This window comes from Myotis brandtii, unplaced genomic scaffold, assembly GCF_000412655.1.
Source record: "Myotis brandtii unplaced genomic scaffold, ASM41265v1 scaffold395, whole genome shotgun sequence".
Taxonomy (NCBI): domain Eukaryota; kingdom Metazoa; phylum Chordata; class Mammalia; order Chiroptera; family Vespertilionidae; genus Myotis; species Myotis brandtii.
The window spans coordinates 3,561,057-3,586,879 of NW_005365155.1; the positions used below are offsets into that span (position 1 = coordinate 3,561,057).

The following is a 25,823-nucleotide window of genomic DNA, read 5'->3' on the forward strand; positions in this document are numbered from 1 at the left end:
ACCCTGGGATCCCTGGCCAGGGCGTGAGGGGTGGGGGTGGGGCGGGGGGGCAAAGGTCACGGTGAAAGGGGCTGAGCACAGAGCAGGGTCCAGCCCAACATAATTTTCGCTTCTTAGACGTTTCAAAAGCGGTTAGAGCTCACTGCCTCGAGCCTCTGCCTCTGCCAGGAGGCCACAGGGAGACGCAGGCTGAACAGCGACGGTTAAGGCCCCAGCCTGCGCGTGCACATGGCAGGAGGAGCCGGCCTGCGGAAGGACAGGCTGGGCACGGAGTTGCTGCAGAAACTGCCCAGCTGCCGGGGTGGGGGAGGGAAGGAAGCCCCTGCCTCACCAGTCAACCTGCCTCTGGGATTTCCTTTCTATCTTCTAGGGAAAAACTGAAACATGGAAATCTGGTTTCCTGCTGCCCCAGGTGAGACCAGCCTCGAGCGGGGAGCCCTGGGAGATGCGGAGGGTCCAGGACTCGGTCTCTCGCCAGCTCCCACGTCACCCCCCAGGGCAGCTGGAGCCTGAGCCCAGGCCGCCTCCCCGCGGGGCCTTCGTGACCCACCCCTGGAGGCCCAGCAGCGCTCTGGGCGCAGGCCTGACTTCCTAACAAGGCAAGTTGCAAGGACAGCGCAGGTTCTGGCCCCGGAGCCGGCAGCGATGGCCGTCCGCTCCAGGCGGGGACCCGAGATGCTGCCAGGAGCCCCCACACCCCAGCTGTGTGGTCTTGGGGGCCGGCTGCTTTTTCCCCGTGAACACGAGCGTTTCAAGCCCAGAAAGGCTCAGCTTTCGGCAAAGGTCAACGACGCAGAATGGCTCTTTTCTTCCAAGGAATGAAGACACCTGACAACTCAGGTGACAGGCACCTGGCCTCCACAAGAACCTCCCACACCATGGTCGGCCGTGTCCCGAGAGGTCCTGGACCCTCAATGTAACCTGCTGCCCCCCCCCCGCCCCGTGCGCGCGCACACACACACACACACACACACACACACACACACACACGCACACACACACACACACACTTCTGGGCATCCCGGCTCCTCGTCGCCCGTTTGGACTCCACGTGAACTTACAGGCGCCTTCTTGTCGATGGGCTTGATGACAAACTTCTTGTCATTGAAAGAGATGTTCCTGATCTCACTCCACGGGAAGCCAATCTTTGGGGTCAACCTGAGGTTAAAAAAGGTCAGATGTTAGATGTGCCCGGATTGACTAATAGGTGTTGCAAATCTATTCTTAGTTTTCTCTGTTCAATTTTAACAAGTATAAGGCTACCCGGGGAGCATAATATGGGACATACATCATTACCGAGTGTTCCTGCGCGCCCTCGGAAGGCAGGGGGCTGTCTGTAAGGCTCAAGCTCAGGAAACCCGTCCATTCCCACTCGTCTTTCTCTGTTTGAGTGTCTCACTGCATCGAGTCACCCTGGCTTGTAATCTCAAGGTCATCTTTGATGTCCAGCCCCGCACGTCCTGGCACCCGTTTGAAATGTCTCTCACAACCATCGTTTGCAAACACCCTCACATCAGCATCCTAAGCCCGCCTTCCCGTGGCGACAGCCGAACCAATTCCTCGGCGCCAGCATCTACGTCAGCCGGCTTGTCCGATTAGTGGTCCCTCTTCCAAAATGTCAGCAGGGCGGTTTCCTGCTGCCCCAGGTGGGACCGGCTGAGAGGAGAGCCTGTGAGTACGGAGGGTCCAGGACTAGGTCCCTCGCCAGCTCCTCACGTCACCCCCCACGGCAAGAGGTTCTACAGGAGGAAAGCCACAGCCCTCCCCTTAGCAGCCCCGGCTTCCTGGTCCCCCAGACTCTCAACACAGGGTTTCCCGGAGGCCCCTGGACGGGCTCCCTCCTGCTCTCCCAGCCCGACCTGCACCACAGCCGCTCACTTCCTCTCCCCGGGTCTTCCCCCTCGGCCTGCACTCTCCTGTGTAAGTCACTGCGTTACCACTGAGCTCTCTGAAACCCAGGAGGTGAGCTTCCTCGTGGTGTCTTCCCCAGCTGTGCCGAGTGGCTGCTCGCTGAGGCGGCGGCCTTGGCCGGGTCAGGCCCCCATGTGCCTGTGGATTTTGTCTGGATGGTCCAGCCATGGCTGCAGGTGGGCACTACTGAGAATGGGGACGGGGAACTGTCCCCTTACACCAGCCTTTCCTTCAGATCAGTCAGGTGCTCGGGTGCTGGGCAGGCACATGTTTACAACTGGTGTGCCTCCCTGAGGAGCCGAGGGCGTGGTGTGGGTGCGTTTTCCTTCCCGTGTCACCTCCACACTCTGACCACACTCGTAACGAAAGCCCCACACGGTCCTCTGTGATCACTGGAGTCCACTACAGGCAGAGACCGGCTTTGTAATTAGCAACGCGGGGACGTTTATCATATGACTTCAAGACCACATGCTCTACTCACCTCCTGATGCCACCCTATTCCTCCAGCATGTCGCCATGGATACCCTTTTAGAAGGAACACAGGTCCTAAGCCACCACTCAAGGATACTGCCATCAAAACTGGTCTTTTCCCAGATGTGTAAAAACTCCCCATTTAGAAGAGAGCAGGGGTGGGGTGGAACGCTGCCTACCAACACGTTCAAATAAAAACTAGTGGGCAATGTAGTCTTGCTATGGCAGCAAAGCCAGGTCAAGGCAGAGCGTGTGTGTGTGTGTGTATGTGTGTGTGTGTGTGTGTGTTTGGGGGGGGGGGCGCTCTGAGGGACACAGCAGTCACACACGCCTGGAGGAGCGGTGTCAGGGCACTGCCAGGGGGCAGCTTCAGTGTCACCTTCTCAGTGCAGGTGCTTTTCCGGGGCCCTGTCCCCCAGGGGCCAACGTGCTCCCCAGCACCCCAACACACACGCAGGGAGTGCTGTCACCCCAGCTTCTCACACGGGACAGTAACTGTTAGAGGTGAAGGAGCTCAGGAGGTCACGGGTCCTGCCGACTCCCACCCGTGTCCTCACACAAAGGCCGCACGAGTGACACCAGGAGGTTCCCTCCGGAGCACGAGCAATCACTGCAACAGAGGAGCCCGGGGGCTGCCGCTCGTTCCCAGCCAACAGGGACCGAGGGTCAGCTGTCCAACCGCGAGCGAAGGCCAGACAGGCATCGCTCCTGCCAGGCTGTCACTAGGGCCTCTCTGGCGCGGCTGGAAAGTTGGTCTCTTTAGACTCTGGAAGCTCGTGTAACACTGACAGCCATTCATCAGCGTGACTGCGGTGTCAGAGGATCGGAGCTAAGAACCCCTTTCATGCCTGACCATGGTTGGAACTAACGCCCACAAGGATTTCTTTCTTTTTCTCTTTTTTAAAGAGTTCACACATAGGACATGAACAGAGAAGGACCGTCGATTTAAAGGATTTATATTGTGAGCCTGCTCTTGCTTAGGCCACACATTTAAAAAAAAAAGATATTCTTGACTAAGAGGGACCAGAGCTCTTCCGAGAAAGAGCTGATTCCAGGCCTGGGGGAAAGTGCAGGACGACCCTGGACTCGTCAAGTGGAAGGAAAGTGCTCAACAACAATGGCGTCCAAACCACAGCATGAGGTCAGAGCCCAGAGGATAAAGCAAGCACCCGAGTCCCCGCAACAGAAACTACTGAGAATGGGGACGGGGAACTGTCCCCTTACACCAGCCTTCCAATGAACACGCCCTCCTTTCAACGGCACAGCATTTCTTAAATACCAGAGGAATCAGTTTCCTGCAAGACCCGCCAGGGATGCTAGAAGGAAAGTGTGGTAAGAACTGGGGTGCTTATAGTTTAATATGTCCCCCCAACACCCGCATGGGTTGGGAAGGGAGGAAGTGCTGGAGGAGGAGCGCAGCAGCCCCACCTGACCAGTGATCAAGGTCAGCAGCACAGTAAGGAGGTCCTGGCATCACGGCCACCACGCAGGCCTCGCAGGACAGACAGCACAGCCCGCCCGTGGGGTCCTCGCCAAAATACCAGACTCACCCGCTGGTGTGGCTCAGTGGTTGAGCGTCAACCTATGAACCAGGAGATCACAGCTCAATTCCCAGTCAGGGCACATGCCTGGGTTGCGCGCTCAATCCCCAGTGGGGCCAATCAACGATTCTCTCTCATCATTGATATTTCTCTCTCTCTCCCTCTCCCTCTGAAATCAATAAAAAATATATGTTTTAAAAGTATCAAACTTGAACGTAACCATGAGAAAAAAGACCCAAGTTGAGGAGCTTTCTACTAAGTTACGGTCAGTACTTTTCAAGCGTCAAGTGGGTGCCTGCGAGGCTTCTCCTTGCAAGTTGTCGTGACAGACAGACAGACAGACAGACCGAGCGAACTGGCCCAGATGGAAGGAGGCTGGGCAGGCGGGCCCACTAAATGCAAGGGCTGTTCCAGGTGGGACCCTGGGGCAGGAGAGTCAAGGACAGCCGGTTATGGCGGGGACAGCGGTTATGGCGGGAGACAGCCGGTTATGGCGGGGACAGCGGTTATGGTGGGGGACAGCGGTTATGATGGGGGACGCCCACAGGTGGCCAGGTCTCCTCTGGGTGCTGACTCCCCCCGTGACACCTGGACGGGCAGTCTGGGGCAGCTAAGAGAAGGGTACATGGAATCTTTCGTATTTACTGGTTTTGAAACTTTTCAAAAATCTGAAATGATTTCAAAACGAACTAAAGAATTTTAATTCAAAATATGCCAGAAGGTGATGACAACATTGTACATCTTGACAGGAGTTTGGTTTTTTACAGGCATTTGTTTGTCTAAACTCAGTAAATGGACACGTAAGAGCGAACATTTCATTATATTTAAGTTTTACATCAAATGAAAACGGAACGCCCTGCGCCCGGGAAGCCATGTGCACGTGGGGGAGGTGTGCAGGGAGAGGCCCGGGCACTGCTGGGCGAGGACAAGGCAGGTGGGAGCCGCCAGGTCTCCCCGCAGCAGGCACGCGGCGCTCACTGTGAAACCTTCCCGGTTTGCAATGTGTCCGAGATTTTTCATTTAAAAGGTTTAGGAACGGTCTGGGGGGTGGGCTGGGCTGGAGATCACCGTGTCCTACAGAGTGAAGAGCCAGTCCTTGGCCAGAGGCAGGGCTGGGGCAGATAACAGGGCTGGGGTGGGGCCCGCACCAGCGTGGAGGGAGGACTCACTAGCGTGGCCTGGCCACCCTGCGCCTGGAGGGGCCGCCCCCACCTCCCACCCTACAGCCTGCAGCGGGGCCAGGCCTACAGGCTCCAGTGGGTGGGCAGGTGTCTAACCACGGCCCAAACTCTGTCAGCCTGAGGCAAACTCTGAAACTTCCCACTTGGGAGGGTCTCACGAGTCCTGGCCATGGGGAACTTCTATAGAGACTAAGTGACTGTTCCAGGTTCATGTTCGGGTCCCAGAGTCCAGGAGAGAATGGCCTGGCACCTGGGGTCCCCGCACGTCTGGTAAAACAGACTCACAGCCAACACAACTGCCTGGTGTCTCCTCCCTTTCACTGAGCACAACATGGCACCTCCCCCCTCGCCCTCCCCCCAGCCAGAATTAACATATCCTGCCAACTGGGTGTGCTTTTGGAAAGTGGAAATTGTCTTTAAAGTAGCTGGTTTATTATGTGCTTGAAACGTCCTTTCGAACGTGAATGAAATGGAAATCAGAGCATCTGACTGACATCCTGAGTAAGGAACCGAAGGGAAAGGACACTTGTGCTGGTCTCAGTCCCACCTGGTCGACAGCCCTCCCCACATCCTCTCGCTGGAAGGGTTCATGGAGGGGACGGACCGGGGCCTCGCCCCGTGGGAGCAGCCTCACCCCTCACCGTCCCTCCTGGACTACGAAACACACTGGCCCTGCTGCAAGGACTAAAGAACTAAAGAACGGGGGAGGGGGGGGGGATCGGGTTCCTCTCGTTCTTTGTCTCGTTCTGTTGTTTTGTTCTTGGTCTGGATGCCAAGCAGAATTATAGCAGCTGATCTGAACTGTTCCCAGGCTGATAACGCTTTTCAGGGAAGGGCCTGGGTCTGCCAATTCCCTCCCTCCCGCCGTCTCCTGCTCCGACCTACGGTTCACGGAGAGAAAGACAAGTGCTCAGTCCTACGTCTCCCACGTAGGGGTCACGTATACGATGAGCAAGGGGCCCAGGAGGCACTTCCCAACCGGAGCACATTCAACACTAAAAGGACATTTTAGTGAAATACAGGCATGTCTGTTTCTCTGCAGGGCGCACCGAACCTATCACCCAACTCACATCCTCAATGTACCCGGTCTCCCATCTGAGCAACTTCCAAGAATTCCACCCCTGCAGTCCTAACCCTACCCCACCCCTGCACTCCTAACCCTAACCCTAACCCACCACCCCCCCGCACTCCTAACTCTAACCCTAACCCACCCCTGCACTCCTAACTCTAACCCTAACCCACCCCCCCGCCCCCCTAACCCTAACCCTACCCCACCCCTGCACTCCTAACCCTAACCCTAACCCACCCCTGCACTCCTAACTCTAACCCTAACCCACCCCTGCACTCCTAACTCTAACCCTAACCCACTCCAGCACTCCTAACCCTAACCTGACCCTGCACTGCTCGTCTGCAAGGGCACCAAGTCCACGTGAGCACAGCCAGGAGTGGCCTCAGACCCGAGCCGCAGCCCCTGGCTCGCCATGGACACGGTATTGTCCATATTTGTTTAAAAGGAGAAGCTGGGCCTATTGACTGAGTGAACATCTGCTTGTTTTCGTAACTGAAGAGGGATGCCTTCCCCAGCAGGAGGGGGGGAGGCAGGAAGTGAGGAGGTTCCCCCCCACAGCATTGTCTTTGGGGAGAAGGCCCCTTTGACAGGGTCGCCAGTTTCACCGCTCACCGGGGGGAGGGGAGCAGGACTAGGACCGGAGAAGCCAGCAGCTCGTTTTACTTGGAAAAATGCACATTGTGTGCTGGGGGTGTTACAGGCTGCCTTCACCGCGTTCCTGCCTAGGCTGCTGCTTGCAGCTTGAAAAACCTGTTTGGACAGCCCTGGCCCAGGCTGCGTTACAAACCTGGTCACTCAAGAAAGTTCAAAGAGACAGTTTCCCCCATGTGATCCACGAGGCCTCCGCTCACGCACACTCGGGAAGAGCACAGGCCCCGTAACCCACCTCTAGGCTCTGGAAGGCCTGCCCCGTCGCATGCGTGACTAGCATCTCCAGCAGGGATCCCCAGCGCGGCCCAACCACGCCTCCACCCAATTCAGGCACCAAGTGGAGGGGTTAGGATCGTCTGACCGGGGCCCTGCCTGTACGTGGAGTTCTGGCAAGAATGCAGTGGCTGAGATTACAGAGAGGTTCTTTTGTGGTATCACTTGTCAAAAGCAGTACTGCGCCCCTCAAGAATGCCAGAGAGGGGTTGTGGGCGATCTGGAGTGTGGGGAGCTGAGAACATTAACCTCTGGGAACAGGCAGGGAGAGGGAGGCCCAGGTGGACATGCGGGAGCCAGGACTTAGAGGAACAGCCTTCGGCCAGGAGGGGCACTGGGTCAGTGGTCTAGCCTGGGCTCCGCAGGCACGGAGGCAGGAACCCAGGCCCAAGGGCGTGGCTTGGCATAAAGGCCTGAGGGCAGCCCCGGCACCCTCACCCTCAGACCTGCAGCCACGCTCTGCTGGGACGCCAGCCGGCCGTCAGGGCCGCTTGCACTCAGGAAGCTTCTGATGGGAAGAGTCTAGAATTTAGGCTTGTCCTCCGCTCACTGAATTAGAACGATGTTTTCTGTGTGGATTCTCAGCAGGAAAAGGCCTGTGTGCGCAGGGACGGGCACACAGGGACGGGCACAGGAAGTCAGGGGAGCCGCTCTTGAGAACCCTCACCTGGCCTGCTCCATGCCCAACAGACCACTCACCTCCCGGGTGGCAGATGACCTGGTGGGCTGTGTACATAAAGGCTACTGTTTACAGGTCTTAGGGTCCCCAGCAGCCCCACAAATACCCCAGTTGGATTAGCACAAACCTCCAAGCCGCCAGGCTGCCTGGGGGTGAGGTCACAGACCTCCGTGGTCTCCCTGCGGGACCCTCCGCACATGCAACACGTGACGGTAAAAAGGTCGCAGAGACAGGAGAGAAGTGACGCACACTCCAGGCCGTCACAGCCGCAAGCCCTCGAAGACCCACACCCCGGGGCCAGTCAGCTGCCCGTAACCGCTTCAAACGCAGCCCGCATGCGTAATCCCCATGCTCGCCATTGCCTCCAGGCCCATTCCCCACCAACTAAAGCTCAGTATGAAGTTCAACTCACTTATCTTCTTTCTCGTAAATATTGAGTCCCAGGGCATCCACTCCAAGCCACAGGTCTGTTCCTTTCTTATTTTTTATCTCAAAATAGTTGATCCCGTACATTTCCAGGTCCTGGGCGGTCTTCAGGTACTCCAGCATGGCGCTGTCTCTATTGGGGGACAGACACGCACCATGGTCAGTGGGGATGTCCTGGCGGCCTGAGGCGCAGGCAGGTCGCGTGGACGGCCAACAGCCACGCGCTCCGGGGGCTGTCCTGCTGGCACCCACACCGTGCCCAGGCGGCCCCGATCTGACCACTGGCATCCCTCACATTCTGAGGGAACTGGACTGACTCACGCTGGCTTCTCTGGACACAGACTCTCCTGTTCCATTTATTGCCAGGATCCCACTTCTCTCGCCTGCGGGCCTTCGGGGGCTCCCACCATGTGCCTCACTAGCAGCCTCGGCTTAGGCTTCGAGCTATTTCCCTCCAAGGAAGCAGCATGGCTGGGACAGGAAGCTCTAAGGCAGTGGTTCTCAACCTTGGCTGCACATTAGAACCACCTGGGAATCTTTTTAAAATCCTGATTTCTGGGCCTCATCCTCCAGAAATTCTGTTTCTTTGTTATGGGGTGGGGCCACAACAATAGTAACAAAGAAACAATTTCCGGAGGATGAGGCCCAGAAATCAGGGTTTTAAAGATTCCCAGGTGGTTCTAATGTGCAGCCAAGGTTGAGAACCACTTGCCCTAAGGACACGTGTCTGCGAAGCCCAAACTATAAAAGGCCTCTGAGTCTGGGACCATGCGGCCATGCCTGAGGCGAGGATTCAGGGACAGCAGAGACTGGCCATTTCCTACGCTAACAGCAAGTGTTTCTGGCTTGGGATCAGTTGTCTGCACTTACTTTTGAAGGCAGTCACCTCACGGACAATGAAGAACCTGGCCCCTCTGTGACAGAGGAAGACAGAAGCCTGATGCTTAGGAGCAGTGCCCCGCCCCCTCGACTAACGGGACGGGGAGGGAGGGAGAGACAGAGAGTGTGTGTGTGTGTGTGTGTGTGTGTGTGTGTGTTTGGGTCTTGAAGGCTTCAACCAACCTGCCTCTGCCCCGACCCCAGGCGGGAACACTGGCTGTTACGGAAACCTCACTGTAGCCGGCTGGTCACCTCCCTGGGACGGCCCTCGCGGGCACAGGCAGACAACAGGCCGCAGGCAGCCCGCCACACTCACTTGAGCATCCCGCGGTGCTCCGCGTGCCACACCTGGATCCGGTCCTCCCACTGGTCCCTGGTGAGCTTGTGCTGGTCCATGACTCTGACGGCAGAGGAAGAAGGCACAACACTGTCACCCCAAAGGGCAGGGCTGAGAGGTGAGTGACAGGCTCTGTCCCCTCATGCAAACCTTCACTTTTTCTTCAAATAAAATCACCACAAAGTGCATTTGTTTCTACTTCCTAATGTGCAATTCTACTTAGGACGAACTAAAATCTGATGATTTAGACTCGAAAGAGACAAACTCAGTCCTGCTGGGAAAAAATGTAAAGGACGTTTTATTTTAAGAAGCCTTTCTGCCCAAAAGGGTCATTTATTTAATCATTAGTGACTAACAACAGATTTATCGGGGGCCAAACTATTATACACCAGGGGCCAAACTATTATACACCAGGAGCGGGGGCCACGGTGAAAAACGTGGTTACTTTGTAACACCCTCAAATAACAGGCCGCCTACAGCCCATGAGGACGTCCCCTCCCTGCTGCTGCTCAGCCCCCACTGTCCAGGCGGATCACCGGGCCTCAGGGCGCTGCCGTGTGAGCGCTGCCCTCGACGTCCGTGTTCTCTGCTGCTTCACCTGCCCGCCCCGCCCCAGGCCCGGCCGCTCACCTCTGGGGGATCAGCCGCTCGGAGCTGAGGTACCCGGACTTGTGCAGTTCTTTGTTGTAGTCTCCGAACTTGGCCTGCACGGCGTAGGAGCCGAGGAGCACCGCGGTCTCGGGAGGGCAGTAGATCTCATCGCTCAGAATGCCCTCCTTCACTTGGAGGAAGAAGAGCTTCTGCGTGATGTCCTGGATGAGCTCCTCAGGCACGTCCTCAGGGTAGAACTTGGCCCTGAACTTGAACTGCAGGGGATTCTCCTTCCTGACCTCCTGGGCCGACACCTGCACAACAGAAGCCGAACGCTCACTGCGGGCTCAGGAGAGAAAGCCCTGCCCCCCAGCACAGGCTGCCACCCACGGCTCAGAGGGCCCTGCAGGCCAGTTTCAAAGACTGTTTACGCTGAAGTCACCTTCTACATGTAAGACCCAAAGGCCAGTTTAAGAAGTCCCACTACACACCCTCCCTTCTCGGGAAGCCTGGCGCCAGCCTGGCCCGATCTTCTGGGGACGGGGCGAGGGAGAACTCGAACTCGAAACACCTGCTCCATGAGCCTGGAACCTGGAGTCCGGCCATGTGGCCAGTCCAGCGTGGACCACGGAGCTCCCGCCCCTCCTCCTTCACAGCCCCAACCACCCCTGCTGCCATATAATTTGGGAGGAGAGCAGGGTTTGGAAAAGGGACATTTTCCAAATTGTTTGCAGAAAACACATTTTGCTTCTTGCTGTTCTCTGTAATTGTTACTGGAATTATCCCGTCTTTAGAGTTGGGAGATAATCTATCACAGGTTCTGACAAAGCAGTAACAGGTTCTTGCAAAACAGTGGGTGATTCATGGTTTAGAAGATTAATAACCGCACTGTAAAAACAACACTAAGGTCAGCTAAATACTAAGAATTAACCTCATACACTCGGTGAGTGAGCAGCGAGGGGAAATGCCCGGGTCCGATTGCCAACCTGTATCCCCATTTACAGGAAACCTGCGACCTTTTTGTCTGGAAAAACTTTTACACAAATAAAAAGGAACAAAAGCCAAAGTCCGAGTAAGGTGCTCCAGTTCAATGCCAACAAGGAGGACCAACACCCAGTAACAGTGCAAACAGTTAACTGTGACCTACCTTTTTATCAAGTTTCAACCAGGTAGGAAATCCTTTATTATCTACGTACTGGAGGCCGAAGTACCACACTTCCCGCAGGCCGATGGTCTTCACCACCTGCGAGGGAGAGAGGGCGGGAGGGCGACAGCCATGAGACACGGAATGGGCAGCGCTACCAGCAGCGCCGTCACGGGGCCGCGGTCACGGTGCCGGCTGCCTGGTCACACCGAGCCAGCTAACACAGGCTATTCCATCACCCCAAAGCCTAACGATTTATTTTTAATATCGATTTGAGCAGATTCTGGTTTACAAATCTCACTCCTGCTCCTCAACTCCATCCTGCGTTCCCGAGTCACTGCGAGCTGAGTGGCGGCATGTGCCACGGGAGTGCCTGCCACTGCCAGGGGTGCCCCTGGGGAAGGAGCTGAGCGCGGCCGACGTGAAGCAGAGGCACACTGGGTTCTCCTCGGGCTGCCCTGCCTCTCAGCCAGTTGGCCCGAGACCCTGCGTCCAGGAACGGGGAGCCAGCAGCCCGCACTGGGTTCTCCTCGGGCTGCCCTGCCTCTCAGCCAGTTGGCCCGAGACCCTGCATCCAGGAACGGGGAGCCAGCAGCCTGGGGAAGACGGAGGCCGATGGTGGCGCTTCCAGGGAGGGCGGGGAGTCTCGGCTTCACACAGGCCCAGGAAGTTCATATTCTGCCCCAGAGACGGAGACTTCACCCCTGGTCACAGCGAGGGTTTCACACTGGGCAATCTCCGTGTCACTAGGAAAAACCTCTCCTGTGGCCATGCCCAGCTGGTGGTCCGTGTCTCGGAACCAGACATGCAGCTGCGGACACTTGTTGAACACGACCAAGGCCAGTCCGGAGCTTTGCTGTGCAGTCCTGAAGCCCATGGCGTACAATGTTAGGCTCAAAGAGAAGGGCCCTTAGCTGTCCTTCAAATGCATCTTCTACCACATTTAGAGGGGAAGACTGAGCACACTAGCGATGGGGAACCAGGGATCTGGAGCGCTCGCTTAAAGGAAGTCGAAAATGCCCTTAGACTCCTTCCCGAGCCTGCTTCCCGCCCTGGGGGACAGATGCCTGCGTTCCCCTGGTAGGGAGAGAGGAAAGAGTCCGCCCTCACACAGCGCTTGCCTCCCACGTCTTTTATGAAACCCGATGTCTTGTTTTCATGGCAGCCAAGTGTAGAGAAAGTCAATTCAGAGACCAGAGTCTCTATGCCCAAAGCCGCTGACTTATTCCTGCAAATCTCCACCTCATTTGCGTGTCAGACCTGCCCTGCCTTCCTGTCTGGGTTGCTTCAAAGCTGCACAAGAGAGCCCACATTCCAGCAATCGTCCTCTCTCTGTCCTGTCTCCCTTCACCCCCCACCGCAGCCCTGGCCCGGCCCTCCCCACTGGCGGCCCTCCCCCCTCGTCAGCCCCTGCGGGTGCTCAGGGCCACAGCTCAGAGTCCTCTCCACCTGGCAGGCGTGCCAGCCCCTTCCCACAGCATCAGACTCTGGAACCTCCCGTGGACAGAGCCCAGACTTCACTCTCTTGGTGAAAAAGCCTGGTGCCTACTCTGCCACAGGCTCCGTGACGTGAACCTCCCACAGATTTCTGGGGAACCCGCCCCTCTGTGTTTCCCAGCCCTGCTTCTATCCCAATGGCGCTCCCCAAATGACAAAAGAGACTCAGAGGACCTTCCCTCCTGCGGTCCATCCTAACAGCCGCCCTGCGGGGGCACCCGACACCCCTAGAGAAACACCTCACTACCCCTCAGTGTCCTCGGCCAAACCCGAGGCTGACCCCACGGGGAGGGAAGAGGAGCAGGCCTAGCCCTTTACCTCGGCCTGGGCGGCGTTGTAAGTGGCAGGGGTTTGGGAAGTAAAGGCAGGGATTGTCTATTTCACTGCATCTTAAGCAGCAGCTGAAAAACACTCCTGATGGAGACACTGGGCACACACAGTCACACGGCAAAACTCTGTCCTCGCCCCTCTGGACGCCAGCAGTGGGCAAGTGCCCTCGGCTTGTCAGAGGACCCGCCTCCTGCGTGGCTGTGACCTGTGACACGCTCATCCAACCAGAGCCCTGGACTAGGACCCAGTCACAGCCCAGTTACTGCAGAGACTTCCCGGGGTAGAGAGGAGGGGTCAGTCTAACTCACCACCCCGTCCGCTTTCCTAACGTAGAGCCTCCCAGCTCTGCTTTAAAATAAATTGCTTGCGGTCGGCCTGGCACCCATTAAAGACAAGGACTGTCCGTGACTGAGGGACATGGTGCTGCAGGCACAGCTAACACAGCACCTGGGCCCCCTCCCCCGCCTGCACCCCCTGGAGCTCAGCTGGCTCCATGGAACGACTTCAAGATTACCTTTCAGGCGAAACCTTTAGAATTTGAACCAAGTCCAGCCCCACCCAGAGCAGTAAATGTCTTGATCCTTGCTGGGCGAGGCAGCACCGGGAGAGCTGAGGTGTGTCCCCACCCCTGCAGGCACTGGCAGGACTGTCACCCTGAAACCCCTGGGGCTGCTGCGGGGGTGGGGGGTGGGGGGGCCAGCGCAGGGAATGGGCGATGAGAGGACGTCCCACCCAGCAGCGGGGAGTCACTGCAGATTCTAGATTTGCTAAAATCTTACCCCCCAGGTCTTCCCATCAGCACCCACTCCACTTCCCGGGTTAGTGCTGGGATGGGAACATCGCTTTCCTCCCACTGGGGCCTCAGAAAGGCGAGCACAGCTCAAGGGCCTGCATACACCCCGTCCTGTTGCCCACTGGACCTCGGCCCCGGAGCACTCACTCAGCCCAGAAAGAAGACCTTGCTCGCTGAGGAACTGTCCCGGGGAAGAGCTATCGCAGGTGGCTCGGTGCTCCCGTTAAAACCCCACTTTCACCTTCAGGCTGCGAGAGGGAACGCTACGGGCTCCGTGGGGCCCAGCTCAGATGAGCGTCTGAGCGAGCTCAGTCAGAAGGAGCTGGGGAGGGTCACCCTGGAACCGTGGCCTGCCTGGCCCCTCTCGGGCCCGTGGGCGGTGTCTGATCCCCACTACACCCAGCCCCACACTGATGGCCAGCAGCAGCCAGGTGACCACGAGAGCCAGGGGCAGAGGGCAGCCAGAGCTGTGGGTGCGGCAGAGCCGGGGGAGTGGAGGCGGCGTGCTGCCACCCCGCAGGCACCGGCAGGCCTGGCACCCTTGGGCTGCCGAGGAAGCCTTCGATGTCCCCGAAAGCGCCCTTCGGAGCTGTGAGCAGGGCCACCCCCACAGAGTTCTCAGCGTGAGCCCCTGCGGGAGGGGAAATGGGCTGCTCTACAGAGAGAAGCAGGCAGCACACCAAGGAATATGCTTCGCAAACAAAATGATTCAGATGTTGCAAAAGTTTCTTTTCTAAATGGGAATTCTCTCTCTCAAGCTCACAGAGACCAACCTGGTCAAAAAGCTGCTTTCCTGTGGTGTTCGGCTGGATGGCGAACTCCAGCTCCGCATCCATGGTGGTGACTCGGACATTGATCTGGAAAACACAAGGCACAAATCACACTTAGCGAGCATTCTTTTCTCTCTTTTAAAAAATATATCTTTATTGATTCCAGAAAGGAAGGGAGAGGGAGAGAGAGAGAGAAACATCAATGAAGAGAGAGAATCATTGATTGGCTGCCTCTGGCACAACCCTTACAGGGGATCAAGCTGGCAACCCAGGCATGTGACCTTGACCGGAATCAAACCCGTCGGGACCCTTTCAGTCCACAGGCGGGTGCTCTATCCACTGAGCCAACCCAGCGACAACAGCATTCTTTTCTCTTAATCCTCTCCTGAGCCTTCCACTCGGAGCTACTCAGCCACACGCAGGTTGTTCCATTATCAGTCTCGTCAACACACCCGCGTGCACACGCGCACGCACACGCACACACGCACACTCCCCGGCTGACGGGAGGTAGCTGAGGGGTCTCGGCGTGCACAGTCTGGACCCGAATGCAGGCCTGCCTTCTTCAGCACATTCACACTCAGGTCTGTGCCCTTCTCTGCAAAAGTCCTCTGACTACGGTCAGTGGATTTCCCGCGCACCACCTCCTTCTGACCCCACAACAGCCGAGTGAGGCTCCGAGAACTCAGACCAGGACAGGAAGGGAGAGGATCCACTGGGTGGGCAAACGTAGGTTTACTGCTGTTTATATGGAAAACACAATACAGTAGGTCCTGGGTGACGTGGGAGACCCGTTCCTACGGCGACGTAACTCAATGTTCACCGTAAGTCGGAACCCACCTACATAAGCACCTACGTCACTCACATGGAGCACAGACACAGCAGTAATGAAGTGAAACAGTAAAAAAAATGTAAAAGAAAGATAACAATTCCTAACCTCTACTTGTGGTAAATAAATAATAAACATAAAGCACATATGTACATACGTTGAAATGACAGAACTTTTTTTTTATAAATATATGGGAGATGGCAACATAACCACGAAACAACATACGTCGAGTCCCTGGGGGCTGCCTGTAATTAACAAGTAATAATACAAGAATAAGCTGTAAATGACCAGTGAGTGGCCAGGCCGCCTGACCTCAAGGGGGTGTGTGTGTCACCTGACTAGTCGTTACCCTGCGGTGTTTCCCACAGGGTGATCTTGGCCTTCGGGCAGCACAGCACTGGTTTGCAAGACGACCTCCAGTCCTGCAGAATGGCCAGCGCCTAACCACACCAGTGCCCAGTCAGCGGGACACCCACCAGGACCCACACACCTCCAAGTGCTCTCGGGGACAAAGGACCACAGAGGTACTGCCTTAGGGGCATGTTCAACAGTCCATGTTTATGAAGACTATGGAAATTATTTCCCAGTGTACGGATCCTTAATGATGTGCTGAACGCAGCATAAACTTCTACCGAAATTTAAAATAAAACATTTACTCAGAAAACAGGACCATTTCTATACATATCTTGGTCCACTTATCCAGGGGCTTTGAAAGAAATCAGGCTTTGGAAATTAAGGAAACTTCTAAAGCCCAGCTCCTTTTCACAACCTTTGTGAGAGGTTTCCGCGCCCAGCAACTGGTTTTGGTGAACTCAACAGGTGGTGAAAGCTGGCGCTCATATTAGCAGCGCCGCCCCAATCAACGGGAGGTGGCCCACGACAGGTCAGAGGTGCAGGAACTTGAAGTCCAAACACCCAAACCTCGTGCAAAGACGGGACAAGAGCACATGCTTTGCAATCTGTATCGTCCTGGTGTGTCTCCTAGATCACACTTTCCTCAGAGGCCACGCTCGCTGCAGGAGGCACCGCCAGCAGGCGTGGTGAGGGTGCAGGCGTGTGCAGGAGCAGCCATCACTGAAAAGCTACCCGAGAAGGCTGGCCAACATACTAAACACCTCAGTTTTGTTCGGAAGGGGTGGTGACAATTAAAGTTTAATTTTGCTCATGTACCCCCGGCCCCATATACACATGCAGAGCCATGTGGCTGATGGTGTCGATAATTTAATAATTCATGTCTCCTTCCAAATGCTCCTCCATTGACGCTCAGACACAGAGTCATACTGTGAGGTCTAAAGTGTCAGAACACGTAAGGAACCAGACCTCATCCTACTCCGCTATTCATAATGGGAATTGATAAATAACGTTAGATATGGGAGTTAAGTTAGCCCTCAATTGATTAAAAAAAAATAGGTCTTTCTACGACTATGTACTATGTCAGAATTTTCTAACAAAATGACTTATCTTAGACACAAGTAGGGAAAAGCTGGTGCTGCACATGCCCGAACCCCTCAAGGAAAATGAGGTCAGTATATTTTTCACACTGACCACATTCAGCAGAAAACTCTTTTGTTGCCCCACACAGCAGCTAGCTTCATGGTTGAGCTGTATTTTTTATTTTTACTTCAGTAGGAGAGTTAAGTTTCTGAGCTCTTACTAGAATATCAGTATATGCAAGAGACAAATGCCTAAATACAGACCAAAACAAGAACAAAACTGGCCAGTAAGACTTCTTAAATTTAAGCAAAATGCTATGCATGTTTTGTTGTTTTGTTGTGTGTGTGTTTCATGAACAATGACTAGAATTTCACAGGTATTTTGCTCCAGGTCACTTGACTATATAATGCATATTACTGAATATCAGGATTCAACACGTAAAATCTCTTTGCCTTAATGAAGATAAGACTTCATTGTCTGACTCTCTATCCTCCCTCTGCTTAATAATCTACTCTTTAAAAAATTATATTTGCTGTTATTAGGGGTCAGCTCAGCTACTACACTACACACCTATGAACCATGACAGCATCATTCTGCTGCTCCCAGCCCACCCCAGCCAGGACACCTTGCACCCTGTGAGGCTCATGTGCTCTACAAACCCCAACCAAATGCCTGCTGGGGATGCTGACACCATGGGGGTCACTGGGGACAGAGGAGTGAGACCTCCCTTGCCCTGGAGCCACTTGACTTAACCCACAGAGATGGCCTCAAGTGGCTGTCATACACCGCATGGGACTGGCCGTTAGACTCCCCAGAGCAGCTTTACAAACACTTGAGTTTCTGGGCCTCAGCCCAAGAACCTGTATATTTTTTAAAGCCACTCAAGTGGCTTGAGGACTGCCCAAGCCATTGATCAGCAGGCAGGAGCAGAGCAGCTGGGAGGCCTGGGTTCGAGACCTGGCGCTGTAACCCACTGGGGACTCAGCCCCTTAATGTGCAAAAGGTCTGGACTACGTGTCCTGAGGTCCTTTCCAGCTCGGAAATGTGAGGTCTGGAGTCCCGAGGGGCAGGGTTAGGGTTAGAGCAAGAACTGAGAGTCCTGGGCCAACTCCTAGCAGGAGGCAGGGGATGCGGGGGGAGGATCCCTGAAAAATAACTCAGAGGGAACACTATCAGCAGGTGGCCAGGAGATTGCTTCCAGGACAAAAGAAAGGCTCGGCCTGTGCTCACACCTCCTGCAGGGGTTGTAACCCTCCTGGCAGGAGAAAGGGGCTAAAGGCTTTATTGCTGCAATGCAACTGTCATCTCTTTCTAACAAAAAGGAGAATTAAAAGTATTTAAGCGCCAATCTTCTTTTTTTAAACGCCCAGTAACAATTCACCCCACTAAACAAAATAAACCCACTGTCCTCTCTGCTCACTCCCTCCAACTGAGCAATCATGAGACAGACAGACCTGGGCCTCCCAGCCAACCCCTGCCGGGCAGGCCGCAGTGTAGAATCAAGTTCGTAACCGGGGACCAAGAGTATCTGTAAGGGATCTTCCGCCTTTAACATCCTGTAACTCAAACAGTATCTGAGTGCCTTCTGAGCCAAGTCAGCAGCTGAGTTCTCTGCAAAATATCTGAAGGTAAAGGGAGGGACAGAGAGGTGATGCTCTGGGGGAGGGGACGCAGCGGCATTTCGAGGTCACAGAAGTTAAGGCTGCGTTTCTTTTTTCTTTCTTTAACTGAAAGGCTTTTGAGTGTCTTTGCTGTTAATGCAAATTGTGAAATCCCAGGGCGGGCCCCCGTCTGCTTCCCAGGTTTCTCTTCCGTGGACTATCCCCAAGCACCAGTCCTTCCAGAACACACTCTGAAAAACATGAGTCTTCCCAGGTTCACTTGTTAAAACTCCCAGGAGCCTGTAGGACACACTGAGGGGCCTTGAAGTACCTTCTACTTCTAACCCAGGCAGGAGGCTGAACTGCTGGCTGTCAAATGACCGCCCTTTATCATTCTCCTCATTTTGGTAGATAAATATTTGGCAATATTGCCTTTGGGAAGTGCCCACTTCCTCCTGACACGCTTTCTCTTGGTTTGAGATGACCTCTCCAGGCAGACCTTTCACAGAACTAAAGACCAAGACAGGAGGGGAAGGCTCTGGCGAATTCTGCCCCAAACCTCCTAGACCAGTGGCCGCTCCCGTCTCCTTACAGTGCCCGGCGGCGTGCCAGCAGCGGGTTGCTCTGTGCGCTCATTCAAAACCAGGAGGACCATGAAAATGAGGGAGCACGTGGTTCCCTCTGAATGTTTGGCTTTCAGGCCCCAAACCTCCTAGACCAGTGGCCGCTCCCGTCTCCTTACAGTGCCCGGCGGCGTGCCAGCAGCGGGTTGCTCTGTGCGCTCATTCAAAACCAGGACCATGAAAATGAGGGAAATGCACGTGGTTCCCTCTGAATGTTTGGCTTTCAGGCCGTGGCCTGAGTGATAAGATTAATCCCTGTATTATCACACCTGCATTTACTCAAAAGTGAGGAGTGGAGCTGCCCAGCACCAGGGCGATTGCACTGGGAGCCTGACCTTCACAATCACTTAAAATGTCAGCGCTGTTTCCCCACATTCCAGCCTCTTCCGAAGGCGCCACCTCAGCAACTTCGAACAACTTTCAAATATTTGGCGAAGGTCTTTCAGATACGTAGAAAGGCTGATAGGACGCAGGTCCGGGCCGCCTCTCCCCAGCTGGGGAAGGTGCAGGGAGCCCAGCAAGGAGCCGTTCTCCCCGCGGACAGCCACCGAGTGAGAAAGCATCGTGGATGCCTGTTTGGGTCACTTAATTGAAAAATTACACGGACAATATTGTGTTTTCATCTTCATGTTGAGTACTTTTAAAATTACAGCCTTCTTGAAGTATAACTTACAACCATAATATTTGCCCGTTTAAAGTAAGCAATTCAGTGGCTTTTTAGCATATTCGCCGAGTTACGCAACCACACCACGACCTAATTTTAGAACATTCCGTCACCCGGGAGAAACCCGTGGCCATCAGCAGTCCCTCCTGCTCCTCCCCCCACCTACCTGGCACCCACCATCCACTTCCGTCTCCACAGACTCCCTACTCTGGACAGTTTCTATGAATAGAATGGGGTCTCGGTGACGTGCTTCTATCACTTAGCATGTCTTCCCGACTCATCCATGCCCTAGCATGTCAGGGCTCCAGTCCTTTTTTCTGCCAACGAATATTCCACTGTCTGGGTAGGTCACGTGTGTCTATCTACTTTGAACTGGACTACCTATGGTCAAATTGGTAAGGAAAAAATTAGGGGGGAAACAATGATGAAAGTAAATTTGTAAAAACTAAAATGCAATGTAAGTTCACTGTTTTAAGTTGTAAATGAAAACAGCCTGCGTTCTCAGGAAGAGGCCCCCGCTGCCAAACTCATGTGAACACACCACCGCCCAGCCTGCTCTCCTGCCACCAGAAGCCATGTCAGTCGTCACGGATTCTAGCGACTTCCCTCTTCCCACGAGGCACGGCACGGGAGCAGAGGGGAGAAGCAGGCCTGGGTCGGGGTTCTCTCCGCACGTTCTGAGGGGGCTGACGGAGTCTTCCGCTTTACATTTCGTACCGTGGTGCCAAGCGCGGCGCTCCATCCGAGTAGCAAAACCCCCAAATCTCTCCCTGATCACCACCTGCACGCGTCAGCCGTTCACCTGTGTCTCAGACGGTCCCTCGGGAAAGGCCTCGGAAGATGGCAGCGCCGCCCATGCTGCCCTGATGGGAACGTGCAGAGTCACCTGCAGAGCCGGCTCAAACAGTTCCCGGGCCCCAGGCCGAGATCCTGACTCAGGGGGTTGGAATGCGGCCCAGGAATCTACTGCTCTCCCAGGTCACAGGTGAGACCACACCCGGACAGCACTGCCCTGGGACGAGGCAGCATCCGAGAAGGCGGGCACTCAGGTGTCCCTCGCAGGGATGGCGTGCAGACCTGAGCTCCTTAATGAAATCTGTATCCAGCAGATGGGTCCCTATTCAGCGCTCTCTCTGGATCCTAAGCGCCTCACTTTTGAGGAAGATGAGAACCAGCCGCTATGAACAACACTCTCGCTAAGTCACACAGTGGTCACTTCACAAATGCTGGCTCACAAGCACCGGCCCGTGAACCACCAACCGCCCTGCGGAAGGAGCCCCGCAGCTCCAGCCCCGGGAGGCAAAGTCAAGTCAGAAGCCCCAAAGCCAATGTTTTGCTTTTCAGCTCTTTTCCATATCACCCACCCTTTCTCGGGTGTCACAGTGATAGCTGCTATTTAAGGGATAACTTCGTTTCTATCTATTTCACAGAATGAGACCCTCTCGTTAAATGTGCAATGCTGCCCCCAGCAGCACTGTTTACACAAACAAGGTGATATGAAAGTAGTTAACACTGAAAACCCAGGGACCATATTTTACATTGTTATCGTTACTAGCAAACACACAGTTAGAAGCATCCATCTTCTACTCAAGAAAGGCCGACCACAAACCACCCTGTAGCACACAATTCTTCTAAGGACAGAGAGGCCAAAATAAAACCAGTATGTTGCTAATGGAAGGTATTTATCAAAATACCCAAACTATTGTACAGAGAAGACAAGTAAAATGGGAATGTGGTCCTAACACACCATTTTTCATTAAATGCAGTGAAGTCCACACTAACACGATACTGCACCGGCCAAGACACCAGCACGGCTCGTCCGGCAACAGCTCCCGCCACCAGCAGCAGCCACAGGTCACCCTGTGCCCACAGCAGGTTGGCCTCAGAGTTAGAAATTCCAGAGATACATGTCTAAGCTCTAGCTCTTAACACCAGACTTCCTGCGGTTTCTCGACCTTTAGAGAGGGTGGAAAAGCAGTATAAATATATCTCACTGACAAGTTAGCCCTCTGGCAGGTCTGTAAACAAATGCTCTTCCTTTCTTTCCAGCTCCTCTGAATCTTAAGTTTAAATTATACCCAATCACATCACTTGATCTTTTCTCTTTCAAGGTTCAAAAGAACCTGAGTGAAGGTGAAGCGATTGGCTGGTCGGGCTTAGGAAAACTGGCCATCTGGCTCCACAAATCTTATAAAAAGATTGTGTAATTAAAAATAACAAAAATTGTCAGGCAATTCGGGAAAAGCCCCCCGCATCATTGTCTGCAGCGCAACAACCCAACAATGACAGACGGTAGGGCAGATCCAGAACTCGTTTTCATATACTTATGTAATACCAGGGTAATATTCTAGTTTTTTATGGCCTGTGATGGGAATAATAAAGCCATCAAATGTCAGAGCTGACAAGAGTCCACTTGTGACGACTCCTGTGAGTAAGGTCCAAGAGCTGGCCCCGTCTCGGTCATTCCTGGAGCTCGCCGAGGGGTCACGGATGGGCAGTCACGCTACTTCTGGGAACACGAGGTACTGAAAGTTGCTGAGCAGGACTTTGCGATGCGGGTTAGCTGCTCTCGGGTCTCCTGGTGCCCATCACCGAGCTCCAGGTAGCCCCACGCCTCGTGACGGCCGTGTTTCCCCATCAGGAAAATCCAAGCTAGGGCGCGAGTGGACTGGTGCTGACAGTTCCGGGAATGCCTTTCCCTGCAGGGAGTGTCTATCAAGAAACTGAATCCACCTACCACCTAGTGCCTCCAGCTAAGTCATCATCCTTCCGGAACAGAGCAGTCCAGGCCTCCCTCCCCTTCCTTCCTTCCTGCTGGAGGTGCAGAAAGGTAGTTACTGGTCAGGGTTTGCGAAGGTGCCAATACTCATGAAAATCGAGTTCAACTTCACATGAGCCACTGGACTCGAACCAGGTAGTTATTTAGTCGAGTTTCTGGGTTCAGTTTAAGCACAGCCCTTATTTATTTAGTTTTAGGAAGTGTGAGTGTAAACTTTAACTTGGAGGAATGGGGTGGGTGTGCCTCTTCTTCAGAGAGCACTGGCCTCATTTCGCAGAGAATTCCATAGCACTTTAAGGAATTCTGAGGGTAACTTCATCATGAAAATTAACTCTCCACACCCTCACCTCCTTTCTGAGCTAAGCTTACAACTTAAAAGCTCAATTCTTAATATGCAGCCGATAACAACAGGACAGAGTGTCAACATGAAAGCCGGGCCTTGGAATTTCCAAATCACTTGTTTCAGATGGTTATTTAACATTTTAAGAACAGAGAGGCCAAAATAAAAATGTAACCAACATCGTTCCACCCATTACACCCTCGCTTTTATGGTTGATAATGTGTATTACAAGTAGAACAAGGAAAACAGTGACAAGGTGGTAGGGTGACTACATGGGATTGCTGGGTGAGAGGCGCCAAGTTACCCTGGCCTGACCCCCTTCCTTTAAACACGGGGGAAACTGAGGCCCAGAAAGGTTTACACAACTTCCTCAACTTCTGGTGATCAGCTTCTAAAAAATTTATATTCGCATAGCTCTGAAACATTATTCCTAAAGTTGTATCTCTCAATATAGTCAATGGTTTTACACTTTTGAAATGTCTGTATTTCCAAATTCCAGGGTGAAAACTTAGGTAAAATTATGCATAAGAGGGAAGTGCCCACATCAACCAACATTCAGCCCACAAATGTCAAGAACATGTAATGAAATCCCCAATCTTTCTCAACAGCTCTTTCTGCCTCTGAATGTCAGCCACTTCCTGCCCCCAGCCCCACTTCCTGTCAGCCCAGGCTCTCAACACTTCACAGGGCGGACAAACCAGTCCTTCTGTGCTCACTTTAACAGGGAAATCTCGGCCTTAGAGCCGGAGGCGCGTTCTCAGCTCCCTCCCCAGTAACCGTGCGGGAACAGTGTGTGCTGCTCGGGGCTCAGGGGCTGCTGTGCGGGGAGGAAACGGACTTCTACACTGGGAATGGCTACACTGTGTAATTTTACTGATTTTTTTTTTTTTAAGAGAGGAAGGGAGAGGGGGAGAAAAATATCGATGCGAGAAAGTTGCTTTCCGTAGGGGATCCCACAGGGGATCGAACTGGCAAACCTGGTATAAGTGGCCTGACCAGAAATGGAACCTGCGACCCTACAGTGCATGGGATGACGCTCCAACCAGTGAGCCACACAGGCTAAACTAGAATCCTTAGACACCACTTTACAGAGGAAAGGGAAAAGGAATCATCAAAGAACGTTATGTTCTGCAAAAGAAACTATTCCCTTTCAGAAACAGATAATCTGCCTTCAAGGTCACTTTCTCTTTATCTAATAAGCTTCAAGTCTTGATTCTGTAACACTGATTTCAGGTTTACTAGCTGTGTCATACATACTTCAGCCCCAATTTAGTTCACTGAAAAGTGAGGGTAATTATATCCACAAGCTTAGGATCCCAGAAAAGACCACATACCGGACAGGGCCGGCCTGACTACCACATGCTACAATGGTTTTTCATTCTAGACTCCTAATACAGGAAATTAAAGACACAGACTACACTTCACTCCCCACTTGGAATGGACTGTTTTCTTTGTAAATTTAGAAGTCTGTCAAGAGTCCTTCCTTTCTAAGGAGTGTGAGTGTGTGTGGGTGGAGGGAGGGAGGCCATGAAAGAATAAAAATGTCAAAACAAGGTAACTGCTTTGCTAACCTGTTGTTTTAAGAAAGGATATATAAAATAAACCATACTTAACTCTCGTGCCATTTCTGATATAAATCTTTGCCCCTAGTTAAGATCACATGTGCAGAAATATTCTGCAGTGAAAGAACATTTCTCCTATAAGAAGCTTAGACTAGATGTATCTGAACTTGAGCAAGAAGTCTTTACTTTTGCCATCTATCAAAAATGGGGAGTAAGACCCACACTAAATCAGCAAGCTGGCAAAACCTGCTTGAATAAGCAAACTTCAGTAAAACACACGCTTTTAGCCACCTGGTATATCTGAATTTATACTGTTAAGACACACACACCCCCGTTTAATTTATACTTTGTCACAGTCAGGTCTGCTACATGCGGATGGGATTAAAACTGTGTATGTAATTCTTGAAGGCACCACGACCTCGTGTGCGGTACGCACCCATCCCCGCCCGCCCGGCAGCTCTGGTGCTGTGAAGGCCCAGCCACTCGCAGGCTGCACACGGATCTCCCTCCGAGAGGGGCTGCACGAACCCCGCGGGCCAGGCCTGCCACCGCAGGATCTCAGCTGAGAAGGCGGCTATTGAGATAATGACCTATTTCCAGCTGGGTCACAGCACTGCCCCTCCCCCACCCAGAGATCGTGGGAACAGAGTGAGGGACTGGCCTGGAACAAGAGTTCTGTGTGCCGCACGCCCGCAGTGGGAGAAGGCCCACTCAGCCAGCTCACAAACCTGCTTGCACAAGCAGACTTCGTCAAACACACGCTTCTAAACCACCTTGCACATCTGACTTATGCTGTTAAAACACACACAGCCCCGTTTAATTTATACTTTGTCACAGTCCGACCAGATCTCCTTTAGTAAAAGGTGTGTGCGGGGGGCGAGATGGCCCAGGTGGAATGAAAGCAGCCCCTCACTGACCAGGACACAAACGGTCCCCCCAGAAAGCGTGGCTCCACTCCAGGGACCCTGGACACGGCTCCAGGGGAAGGAGCCGCGCCTGCCCTCCCAGACTCCAGCATTTGGCCGCTTGGGAACGTGACAGCATCTTTCCCTTTCACCCTTATGTGCTTTTAGGGAACAAACTTCATTTTGGAAATTTGGAAACATTCACAAAATAGAGCGAACAGTTTAAGGAGCCCCGTGTGTTCTTCACGCAGCCTGACACCAACTGACTTCCCGCATTCCTGACTCACCTACTCTCTATCACCGTAAAGCAATGTCACTGGCATACTCTAAGGCCGTCACATATACTTCACTTGTGAAACACCAGTATGCGGCCCGAATGGACACACACCACCACTATTTCCAACCTAATTCAAAACTGGGCCTTAATATTTAAATTCAGTCAGTCTTCAATGTCCCCCACTGCCTCCAAAATACCTTTTCCAGTGGACTTGTTCCGGTCACGGAATGCACTGCGCAGCCTTGTCATCACCTGCATTTCCAAACTGC

General features: G+C 53.7%; 1 protein-coding gene across 1 annotated transcript in view; it reads right to left on the bottom strand.

Moving 5' to 3' along the window:
• The window catches only part of EZR (ezrin), a 21,366-nt gene extending 6,732 nt beyond the window's left edge, over positions 1 to 14,634 (bottom strand). Inside the window, exons 1-6 of the mRNA XM_005872892.2 lie at positions 14,547 to 14,634; positions 11,157 to 11,252; positions 10,049 to 10,323; positions 9,398 to 9,481; positions 8,189 to 8,335; positions 1,062 to 1,158 (exon numbers count right to left, since the gene is read on the bottom strand). Of these exons, the coding sequence (XP_005872954.1) occupies positions 1,062 to 1,158; positions 8,189 to 8,335; positions 9,398 to 9,481; positions 10,049 to 10,323; positions 11,157 to 11,252; positions 14,547 to 14,609 (762 nt within the window). The 5' untranslated portion in view covers positions 14,610 to 14,634. The remainder of the gene's footprint in view (positions 1 to 1,061; positions 1,159 to 8,188; positions 8,336 to 9,397; positions 9,482 to 10,048; positions 10,324 to 11,156; positions 11,253 to 14,546) is intronic.
• Between the last annotated feature and the right edge of the window lie 11,189 nt (positions 14,635 to 25,823).